This window comes from Motacilla alba, chromosome 3 (assembly GCF_015832195.1).
Source record: "Motacilla alba alba isolate MOTALB_02 chromosome 3, Motacilla_alba_V1.0_pri, whole genome shotgun sequence".
Classification (NCBI taxonomy): Eukaryota; Metazoa; Chordata; class Aves; order Passeriformes; family Motacillidae; genus Motacilla; species Motacilla alba.
This window is the reverse complement of record NC_052018.1, coordinates 102,425,196-102,437,360: the sequence shown is the minus strand read 5'-3', so window position 1 is coordinate 102,437,360 and position 12,165 is coordinate 102,425,196. Positions and strand designations below refer to the sequence as shown.

Genomic DNA, 12,165 nt, shown 5'->3' with positions numbered 1-12,165 from the left:
ATTTTCTATCTCTTGTTTTCAACCTATTTTCATTATCCGGGGGAAATACGGGTGAAACAGCTAAGTTGAAAAGTAGCACAGCTTCTTCTGATCAGTATGATCCATGGCAGAACTATTTGTAATTGCAGAATGAAAATTAGCCAACAAAATTATTTCTGGATCCAGAAATGTTACACCACTGTGAATCTAAAAGTTAGATGAGAAAGGAGAAAGGCGGTGACTCATTTGTTCTTCATCCAAGCAGCCATGACAGCTTTCACAAATGGCACAGTATAAATAATAGGCATTATGCAATTAGGTGCCCATGGCTTTGGTAACTGGAATATTGCATAGCAGTGCCTGCTTTCAAGAGATAAAGTCCAGTTTTGTGCCACATCTCTTCATCTGTGGGGGTTTTTTTTTTGGTTTTTTTTTTTTTTTTTTATCCAGCATGAGAGAAAAACTAGCTTTGGGCTAGTTGTGCTTGCATCTTCATGTGGATTGCTCCGGGCTCTGGGTCAGACCAAGCTGAGGGGTCAGCCAGCAGTTCCCAAGGGCCCTGAGAGCAGGTTGTGAGCTCGTTTCCATCAGCCCCACTGCAGAAAGGGAGGGAGAGGGCAAGATGGAGCAAAGGGAGCAGCGAACACATGGTAGAGAGCTCATACATTGCTCATTCCCAGCCAGCCATCCCAAATATTTCCAGTAGGAAGGATATAAACAGTCTTGTCTTTTTACTGTACCTGTATTTCTGAATCACTCAGAAACAAGACAGTGCCATACTGTTTGTTTTTTTGGGGTTTTTTGGAAAGGAAATCAAACCCTTGTGTGTTCATCTGGCCCTGCAAAACAAATTCAGGTCTTAATTAATGCAAAGACATTTATGATGCTGACATGACTGCTCATGCTCAGGGGTTTATGGCATGAGTTGGCCTTGATGTGAAGGGTGTGGAAGATGGACAATTCACTCTTGATTGCAGCCAGCACTGCTTTGAAGCATTAGTTCAACATTCATGGTAAACATCAGTTGTTTCTTGATGCAAATATCAAATTACCTCAAAAAATAAACCTCCTCCCATTCTTGGTACTCTATCACTGTGTGGCTCCTGCTTGCTCTGCTTCCAAGAGCCACAGCTAGTGCAGGATGAGCTTGTTTCAAGAAGAGTAGTCCAAAGTAGCCCCTGTTGTTAAACAGCGAGTGTTTTATTAAGTATCTCCTTGTAAAGCCTTTAAATATGGAAGAGTGGCCAGGGAAAAAATATATTAATGGAGATGTGTGCATTTTCATTTGTTACCCAGCTGGGACAGAAACACAGAAGAAAAACAATGGGATAATTTTCTAGGCATCAAAACCAAAAAGTTTCGAAAGAGGACAAGAAATGTTATATTTTTAAATAAAATAATATAGAAATTGGTCTACATCTGTGAAACTAACTTAATCCATATGTTGCAGGAGGTAAGGAACATGACCTGATAGAAAAATGTTTGGCTTTTTTTCTTATTTTTTCATTAGTAATACTTTAATTTTTAAAGATTAGTGCAGAGTGCTGCCTGGCTATCTGTCCAGGTAGAAATTTTTAGCTTTGCCAGCATGTGGATTTCTCAGCTCTGCTTCAGCTTCTGCTTCTTTACAGATGATATGAGTGACTCTAAGACTTTGACCAAAGCAATTAAATTCAAATTCTGAGCTTAAAGGCACACAGTTTTGTTGGCATTATTTTACTATAAATCCATTTCTCAAATATATTCCCACTGTTTGTGGCAATTTTGCCCATGAGAATTTAGATGTTTGGGTGGAGGAGCGTGGCTGGAGAAATAATACAAAAGTTTTTCTGCGTGGAATGAACACCATGTATTTTAAGGTTATGGTGTGGAAAGATAAACTGTCTGTATGTGAGGAGGTGGAGGCCAGAATTGAGGTGACTCTGTTTTGCTGTGTGGAGCAGGTGTGTTCCCCTCACTGCTGGGATTTGAGGACAGAGGCTGAAGGGCAGATGCCCTGCAGGGCATCTGAGGCATCATCTCGAGCTTTTCACCTACACCTCTGAGTTTAATTTCTACAGCACTCATTTCACTGACTGAAAGGCCTTATTCTATTTCGTTACTATATCCTCAAGGTTTCTTTTCTTTTTTTTTTTTTTTTTTCCTATGAGAGGAACTTATTAATCAAGGCTTTTGCTTTCTCCCAGCATCAAACACTGACAATTCAAGAAATAACATGGTAGCATTAATTAGATCAGAGCCAGTTTTGAGAAAGTGTTTCGATTTTCAGTTACTGTATTTTCACATTACAGGGTAATAACATGTCAGCAGTTAGCAAAAGATTTAATAAATATTGTGCATGTGCTTGAAATATTAGCATTTTAATACCCATGTCCAGAAATAACGTTTTTCAGTAGCACAGTGCAGAGAAAGTACTTTTTGGATGTGGGTGAACGAGCAGTAATTGATGCACATGTACTTGTTTGACCTGTTGCAGGTTAAATACAATGTTCGAGGCAGTTGTCTAAACAGCAAATCATCTAGAGCTGATATTGCTGTTACATCACTATTGCCTCTTTCCCAGCAAACTGCCTCATGCAGTGGCAGGTTATTAACACCAGATGAGGAGTACACCTGATTAATGTGACATATTCGAGTTTCTTTCCACAGCTGTCTCAATAACCAGTCACGAAGATCTGCTTCATACACCGAGAATTAAATTCAAATTATGCAGTACTGGCTAGAAGATTGTGTAGTTAATCCCATCCTGAAAAATGAAATCTGAGTTTTTCCACATGAAGTCTTTTGTGATGTTTCAGACCCTGTTGGTTTCTGCCAGCACTCCCATTGATTTAGGTTACTTTATTCGTCCATTTAAAAGAAAAAAAGGGGGTAAAAGGAATATATGCAAGGGATAGTTCTTGGGAAAGTCCCTCTCTGCCTCAGAAATTAATGTGTCCAGTACAAAAGTGCAAAAGGACTGCTCTAAGCTCCTTTATGTAGATGTTGCACGAACCATATTTTTCAAGGAAAGCTTGCCACAGCTAATGAAGAAGACAGTAGTGTTTATCTGTGGTGTTTCCAAAACCTTTCTTTATACCATGGCTGTAGCTATATAAGCTTTTGCCAAATTGAAGCAGACCTTTATGTTTAAAAATCACTTGTAGCCAATTCTGTCTGAACTAAATTGCAATTATTTGAATAAGCTTTGTTTTCAGGAGTAAAAGTGAAGCAAGCAGAGATGATAATTAATCATTACAGAAAAGGGGAAAAGGAGAATTAGAGGTTTAATTTCCTTGTCTACCTCTGAAAGTATGTTTTCAGACAGTCATTTGCTAACAGTCATTGGATTCTTACCCATTAATCTTCACATAATCATGTCTCTTGATATCACCTCCCTTGTGCCCTGGCCCTCCCCTTTTGCCACCTTGTCTCCTTTGCTCCCGTGACCTCACCAATAATTTTTCACTTCCTTTGTTAGCTCCCCTCCCAAAACAACCATGCTCCATCCTCCCATGTCTTGACCATGCCCTCGATCCCAACCATGGATGCTGCTTCCTGTGTCTGTGCCACCCTGCCTGTCCTCATCTCCACACTCACCAGACAGCTCCAAACACGTGGAATTTCCTCGGAGAGGCTTTGCAGCCTCGGCAGTGCTCGCCAGGCACCATCTGTTCCCAGCATCTCCTTGGCCAGTCACAGGCTCCTGCCTGGCTTTCCTGTGCCTTCTTTCTTTCTGACCTTCCTTCCTGCTCTATGGGAGCATAATTTTAGGAAATGTGCTAGATCAGAGCCAGTGCCTCTCAGTAGCATCCTCACCTGACCCTTCTCATCCTCTGCTCCCTCTCCCACTCATTTGTTGTCCAAAATCAATCTCAAAGCTCCTCAGAGCAGAACCTTTGCTTTCCAGCTGCCTTTAGCATCAGGCACAGCAGCCCTGGTCTCTGCTATCATTCAGCACCAGAGCTGTACAAATAAATAAGAGTAATTCTGAGTTACGCAGTGGAAGTTCTCATCTCAAATAATTTAAAGAGTAGTCATAAGGGGTTGTGCTGGTTATAATTCATATAATAATTTAGGACTGCTAGTTTTTAGCTATTGTGTAATTTGGATTTGCTTGCAGTTCTCATTGGATAAAGTATATTATTGAACAAGAAAGGAATAAACTATATTCAGAGTAGCTGTAGGGTGCTATGATTTAAAAGAGAGCTGGTGCCATACTACAGCAGAAAATATGCAGGATCCTTTGTACTGTTAATGAATGCACAGCTCAGATTGGCGATTTAATTTTTAGGTCATATTTCTCTCATACCCTCAGGTATAGTAGACTTCATACATAAAACGGAGTAAGTTGGTGTGTATTTAATCTCAGTCATACAATAAAATGAATAACAATAAAAAATTACTTTCCTGTATTGTTTATTCATTTGCAATTATTTCTTTTAATGACATAGCATTCAGAGAGCACTATTAGAAGGGCACAGCCATATTTTCTGGTACTAGTTTTGAACCAGGGATAGTAACTTTTGAGGCAGCTTGATATTTATCCATAGCTACAGACTGTCACTGCATTTAAGCCATGAGTACAGCATCATTTTTTCATCTGGCCAGGAGCTTTCTTGAAATAGTCACCATTTCCTTCCTCAGGCAAGGTGGCAGATTGGTGGTATTTAAAACTGTCTCTTGGCTGAGAGACAAATCCCAATTTCTTTATTTTTGCAAGCAGACGTAGCTGATGTAAGCAAGACCTATTCCTGCAGTGGCTACGCCCCTGAATATTTGTCAGAACCAACATTCTGCAATGACTTCTAGTTTTACTAAATGTGGGAATTTTTCGGCTCCATTTTTTTATTGCCATGTTAATTGTAAGCTTTTTTTGATATGTGTACAGATATCCAACTTTTTGAGAATCCACATTTTACAGTGGACTGCATTTTAAATCATACAGTCATAGTTGCAAATTGAATCTGAAAAATCTCTGAAAATGCACAAAGAAAAGAAGAAGCAATTAAAAGAAATTCTGCCTGATCTTTTTGTGCTGTACACCTGCTATATTTTTTTAATTTCTTTCAACTGGAGTATCACCTCTTAAATGAATTTGAACAACTCACCTAAGACACATTCTAATCCAATCGAGTATGATGATGATACCAGTTGGATGTTATCCTATTAGTCACTCCCTGTAAATAAGGGATTTTCCACTGGCTTTTAAATCCTTGATTAATGACAATGCTTGAAGCAGTGTCCTGTAAATTAGCCATAGTGCTAGCAACAATGGCAATTCACTTAGGAGAACTGATTTGTTTTAAATCTTCCCATCCAAATTAAAAAGCATGAGGAAAAGATAATGTCAAGTCAGTAAAACACATTACTCTATCTTGCATTATTGATCTGCACCCCATGGCTGTCTGACACTCTCAGGTCTAAACTCTGCTCTCTCTTCAGGTAAATTTGCATCAGTCAGAGCTCTTCTGGAGAAAGAACTCCAGAAAGTAACTGGCCTACAGTATTTAATTTATGTATTCTCTATATTCTGTGGTGTTTTAGCTAATTCTGAATCCCATTTTAAATTCTGTCAGGCTTTCACTTGTAGTTTGGTCACTGGTATCTCACCTGCCTTTCACAGCTCCTTTGCCCTTTTCTCTGAAAATATGTATGAGTAGCAGCAAAGGGCTGTTTGGATTTGGGGAAAGGGGTGAACAGGGGCAGGTTGTGACACGTCTTTTAATTGGTACTTAAACTTGAATTCTTCTTCATGTATTTTTCTGAAGAAAAACACTTTTCACATCATCTTATCACTGTGCTTCTTATTCAGCTACTGATACTTGATTATTGCTTGCAAGAAAATGAATTTTATACCAAGTATTGACTTTGAAACACACATTACTTCCTTTAATATGCTGAGATATTAATGAGGTCTTTCTCGACATTCTATATTCCCATTTATTTAAGGTATTATTCATTTCTGTACCCATAATATGCATGCATTTTTATCATCCAAGAACAACCCTTTCTCCTTGTAGAAGTATGAATACTCTTTCTATAGATTGGAATTAGTGTCACTTTATGAAGACAGTTTTGACACTCTCTTATAAGTAGCTGAGCAAAGTATCTCTCTGACATGAAAATACTTAAAGTGCATTATTTTTCTGGTGATTTTGAATTACCAGAATTTTGAACGTACCACAAATTGTACAAGGAAGTAGAGTTACCTAAAGTCTTACCATTCTATCCTATATCAAGAGTAATCAGAGACACTGCAATAATCCCATAAATCTGTCTGATCATTTCTTCTTGGGTCACTCAAATTACAAGGGTGACTCATCTGTGCATGGGCCAAAGCACCCCTAATCAAAATTCCAGTCAGACCAGTAGGTCTGAGACCATTTCTTGATGTGACTGTTGAGTATGCATGTGATCCTCTCTGTTTAATGGTATTTGTGTAGAGCTCCTCAGTGATCCATTGATAAATATTCAGAATTCTGGCTACCGATCATAAAAGTATTGTCTTGTCCAGTGTTGTGGGCAAAAGGAAAATTTGACACTGCTGCTTCACTTACCTAGTTGAATCTCTTTGGGAGATGCATGATACTTTATGCACTTATTATTATGTTTTTATACCTAATAGTTGTGGGGTTTACAGTACAGAGATATTTTCTTATGGGCAGGCTTTGTTGGTTACTTGGTTATTTCTTCTTTATATTAAAAAAAAAGGCAATTTTCCTCAAAGAGACCAAGCTACTGGTTTTCAAGCTTAAATGGTTGTCATCTGAGGAAAAGAAATGGACATTGGAAATTCAAGAGGGTCTTTGCAGTTGGCTTTTGTTCCAGCTTTGATTTTCTACATGGTAGAAATGAAGGACAACTAGAAAGCTTTTTTTGGTTTTTTTTTTTTTTTAATTTTGCATATCTGCCAACTAATTTTGGCAGTATTTCAGATTTACAGTTGTTTCCTCTAGCTACAAATTTTCTCAGCTATAAGGAAAGATAATTTTTGTGATTATGGCATCCAAACGTAGCTGTTGTCTATAGCCTTTTTGATTACCTTCAGCAAGTTACTTCATTCCGTTATGCCTCAGTCTTTTACCTCTAAAATATATTATGATTATTATTATGGGCTTTTCTTTGTTATGCCTCACATATTAATGAATGTATTCCTGTATCACTTTCCTACTTCAGAGAAGTGCTGAGAGCTTATATTCATTAATATTCTTGAAGCATGACAAAGTAAAGCCTATTACTGTAATATGCTTCGCTTTAAAACTCTGGTTAGAATAATAATGATAAACAGCATTGGTTAGCCTTTGGCCCTGCTGCACAGCTATAAAATTTTTACATCTTCAGATTTAAACTGATGAAGGAAAACTTTCATGCACTTTACGTCCCTCCTCTCTACCCATGGAGAGATAAAGGAAGAAAGTTTTGCATTCACTGAAATGGGTTGCTGGCATATTTATCATACATGAATCCAAGAATGGCTTTTTGCCTGCTATGTCCTGAGCCTCTTGTTTGAATATCATGTAGTATTTTATTCTCTCCATGTATTTCCTTTGATGAGGTGAACAGAAGTTTGAAATGGACAGTTATGAAATGCCTTGCCCATAGGAAAAGCATCTTCCTAACCTCTTTAGTAATTTCTTGAGAAATGACCAGGTGAATGACAGTTTACATTTCCCTCCCATTATTTCCCTGAATTACTGTAGACGTTCTTATTACATTTCTAAATGATTGTTCTCAGAGGTGGCTTGAAAAGATATTAATTTTTTCATGTTGACTGATTGATTGTCTCAGTGTTTCATTGAATATATCCTGGTCTTTGCACTATAAGAAGCAGTAGATAGGAATTTCCCAGTTATTTTTTGAAGTTTTATAGTGTGTTTTACCATACATCCCCTGGTTTGTTTCCTTTGTCTTGATTTATATAATTTCTTTATACAAAAAATTGTCCAAATGAAATTTGACCCTGGAAGCTAATCATAGCACTCACACAATACTTCACTTATTTAAGAAAATAAGAGGTTTTCACTTTTTTAAGAAAACACCATAATAATTTCTAGCATATATGCATTTATTATTGTTTTCTTTTCTTGACTTTCTTTTCATTAAATAGTTTTCAGCTCAGTGAGAGATATGTTTGTTTCTTTTCCTTTTTTTGGTTTTTTTTTGACTCTACATCTGAGAAAGCAAGTGCAGTTAATGGAGAAAAACATCACTACATTTATAATAATCTTAACAGCTGCACTGCAGGCAGTTCATTATTTTGACTTGTATTTTAATGTCCTCTCAGTAATATCATAGTAGAGATATTGGCAATAAAGAAGGAAGACCAGCAGCCTTGATATACATATTCTGTCCTTCTACTTTCTGTCCTTATTACCAAAAAAAAAAAAAAAAATTAAAATGTGTGAGCGCCCACACTGGATATCTAACACAATTCTAAATCCTGACAAGTGCAAATTGAAAAGCAAAGTCCCATTAATAGAGAGGTGGAGAGTGTCACTGCACCATTACACTTTAAGTCTGGAATGCTCTGGGCCTCGCATAAATTCTAAAAAAAAAAAAAAAAAAAAGAAGACATGCTGGTGAGAAACTTACAACATGTTCAGTCAATTCAAGTACATCTATTTGACTCTTATTTTCTTTGCAGGCTACAGATGACATCCTGGTGGCCTCGGCTGAATGTCCCAGTGATGATGAGGACATCGATCCCTGTGAGCCGAGCTCAGGTGGGTTAGGTTAGTCAACTTTTTTTATTACTTTCTTTTCTTTCATATTTGCATGCTCCAGTCCCCCAGAGCCCCACCTAGCAGGACAGTCCTTTTGTGCATGGCAAGGAGAGGTTGAATTGGGCCCTTTCTACATGTGGTGGTGTTAGCAGAGTGGAAGAGTCAGCTCCTGGATGTCAGATGGTAGCACATGTCATGGTCTGAGCAAAGTTACGGCTTGGCTTAGCACCTGGGGATGGACTAGGAAGGGCATTCTAGCAACTGTGTTGTGATAAAGAAAGTGCAGCTTTATTTAGCAGGAGGGTGTTGATATTGTTTGTGCCTTAAGCATTGCCCTCAATAAGATAAAAATATCATATTGAAAATGTCATGTTATATCATGGAATCATAGAATGGCCTGTGTTGGAAGGGACCTCAAAGATCATCTAGTTCCAATCTCCCTGATGTGGTCAGGGACACTTTTCACTAGACCAGGCTGCTCAAAATTCCATCCAACCTGGCCTTGAACATTTCAAGGGATGTGGCATTCACAGTTTCTCTGGGAAACCTGTTCCAGTGCCTCACCACCCTCACAGGGAAGAATTTTTTCCTAATATCTAATCTAAACCTAGTGTCTTTCAGTTTGGATCCATTTCACCTTGTCCTGTCACTACAGCTCTTGTAAAAAGTCCCTCTCAATTTTTCCTATAGGCTGCCTTCACGCACTGGAAGGTAGAGTTGAATTCATTTTTACTTGCTGTTAGTGATATGAAATTTTGTATAGATAGGTAAAACCTGAAGACATAGAATACAACAGTTTCAAATACCAAATCTTTAATTTTTTACTTTTTTTTTTTCCAAGCCAAGCCTATTCAGAGTGTATGTTTTAGCTGTAACCAGAAACAAGAGTATTTGCCATGAAACAAAAACTTGGCAGTGTTTTGGCCATGTAGTTCCTACTCTGCTGAATAGCAGAGATTTGGTAATAATTCTCCTCTGTGAAAAAATTGGAAAATGTGTGTTGGAAGAGGCCTTTAACTATATCTAATCCCAAACCTCTGCCATGGGCAGGGACATCTTCCACTAGACCTGGTTGCTCAAAACCCCATCCAGCTTGGCCTTGGACACTTCAGGAGATGGAACATCCACAACTTCTGTGGGCAATCTGTTCCAAAGGTTCAATTATACTCAATAATGTTTAGTGAAATACTATGTACCATCTCTAAAAATCCCAACGTTTATCATTGAAGTGAAAGGGCTGCAAAACTTCCTATCCTTTAAAATAATCCTAGATAATCCAATGAATTATTCTTTGTTGGTTTGGTTTAGGTTTTATATTTCCTGATACCATATAGATATATCTCAGTTTTCCTTAGAATTTTCCCCAGAATTCCCTTGAATTCTGTGCTGTTTGGTAGCATGCCCACTGCTAGTTGTCTGAGGTAATTTGGTAATCTTTGGTGCTTGCTATTTCACTTAATAGTAAAAGAATTAAGATCTATTTGCTGTGCAGCAACATATTTAGCTCGAGTAGAAACCAATTTAATTTGAGATTAATATATTAATGCAAATAGCAACTAAGAGCCATCTTAGTACGATACCAAAATCTGGGGCAGGAGAAACGTCTACATAGCCCTAAGACAAATGAAATTTTTCTTCATATGCAAATGCATAGTTCCTATTTTAAGTCACAGATCTTGATACCCACATGCAAGAATTATTTACTTAAACTGAAGTAAGGGCATATATGACTTGTCTCAGTGTCTGACAGACCTGCAGGATGGCACTTGAGCTCTTACAGAAACCAATTTACAGATTTGATGACGATACTTCAGGATTATTTTCTTTCACTTTCCAATTAAAGGATTTCAGAGTAATTTTCAAAATTCCATTCAATTGAATGATTGTTCTTAAAACTGAGTAGCAACAGGTACACTCACACAGTTTTTTACCTCTCAGGGAGGTATTTCACTCACAGAAGTCTCGGACATTATGATCAAGATATTCAGGAATATTTTTTTCCTGCTCCTTCATTCTCATTTACAAATTCTTGAGTTTAGCAAGACTGTCCTGTCCCGTATGAGTCAGTGCCGTAGCTCGAATGGCTCTGAGCTCATTCATGCCAGTTGTTTTCTTGCTGTACTTAACTCAGGAAGTGCTGTTCAGTAGATAAATTGACATTTAGGGGGGTGTTATTTGATTTTATAAGGTATTTTTAAGGCAATACATTGGTTATGTAGCACTAAATAATTTTCCAAATCGCCTGGGAATGCAGCTTTGGTATTAAAGCTGTATTTGTATTTTCTCAGGCTTACAGCTCACTGAAAGCCAATGAAATTTCAGAATAATTCTTCTCTGAGGTAGTTTGAGCTCTAGGGCTGCAGTGTTTGGTAGTCCTGTGCTGTGCAGAGTCATTTGGCTGGTGGGTGCAAGAATGGGAGAGGTAAAATGGAACTTTCTGACAGCCTATTGTTTCTGTCCAAACTATGGTTTAGAAAAGGGATGTGGATGTTAGTCTTTCAACAAAAAATTGCCATTAGCTTCACATGCTGCTGTTCAGCTTTCCTGTTTTAGCTTAGCATTCATCACACAGCTATGCTTCTCATTTTTGTTTATTTGAGAATGGTTTTACTGTTTCATTTGTCAGATCCCAACTGCTACTGCTTTTTTAAAAAAAAACCTGTGGATTGGCACAGGAGTTATGTTCTGCATAATCCCAATTGTCTGGATCATTTTATCTGTCATTCTTCTCATCAAAATGTCATTCTTCCTCCCACTCTCAACTTTTAAAAGCTGTTAATTTGCCTTCATCAGCCTTGTCATTTTATCATACTTGAAAATACCTGAGCCAAAAGGGTTACTGAAGTTGTAACTTCTGGCATATCAGTCTCTCTGTTTTAGTCTTAGTCACTTAGTGTTATGAATAACCTTTTTCCATGAATAGTCAGGTAGGCATTGCTCAATATCCATAATACTGCAGTCTCCATGTGGATTTGAGCTGCTCCTAACAGTAGGCTGGAATTCAAGGAGAGAAGCACAGTGCTGTTGGCAGTGAGAGTCTGATGATTGTGTTTCTTTTCAGTTGGAATAGGAGATACAGAAGGATACTTAAATACAGAAGGATATTTAAGATATCCCCATGGCTCAGTTCAGCTTTTCCCCCTTAACCCTTTCCACAAACCAGACTGGCTTCTCCACAGCTACTCCTCAACGTCCTCACTAATGGTGGTAAAACTAATCTATCCTGACAAGTAATTCTAGGAGGCTGAAAATACGATGGTTAGGGCTGCTTTACTTTTGTGTTTTCACTTCAGAGGCTGTAGTCTGGGATCCTTCAGCAAAGGAATCCACCTCATGGCAAGAGATGATGTGCTCAGAGCTGTGTGGTCAACACTTTTCTACCAAGAATTCAATCAAGGGATGGCCAAAGCCCCTGCAGTTTTATTAAAGAGCCATGACTCACTATTTCTGTAATGACTGGCCGTAATATGCCTATTTCTAA

General features: G+C 38.0%; 1 protein-coding gene across 37 annotated transcripts in view; it reads left to right on the top strand.

The window, feature by feature from the left end:
- The window catches only part of NRXN1 (neurexin 1), a 673,398-nt gene that overhangs the window by 645,530 nt on the left and 15,703 nt on the right, over window positions 1-12,165 (top strand). For 25 of the 37 annotated variants that reach the window (XM_038133404.1, XM_038133376.1, XM_038133387.1 and 22 more), the window contains one exon: window positions 8,606-8,693. In XM_038133404.1, coding sequence (XP_037989332.1) covers window positions 8,606-8,693 — 88 coding nt within the window. The remainder of the gene's footprint in view (window positions 1-8,605; window positions 8,694-12,165) is intronic. The other 12 variants (XM_038133405.1, XM_038133407.1, XM_038133371.1 and 9 more) reach the window with 1 other exon arrangement.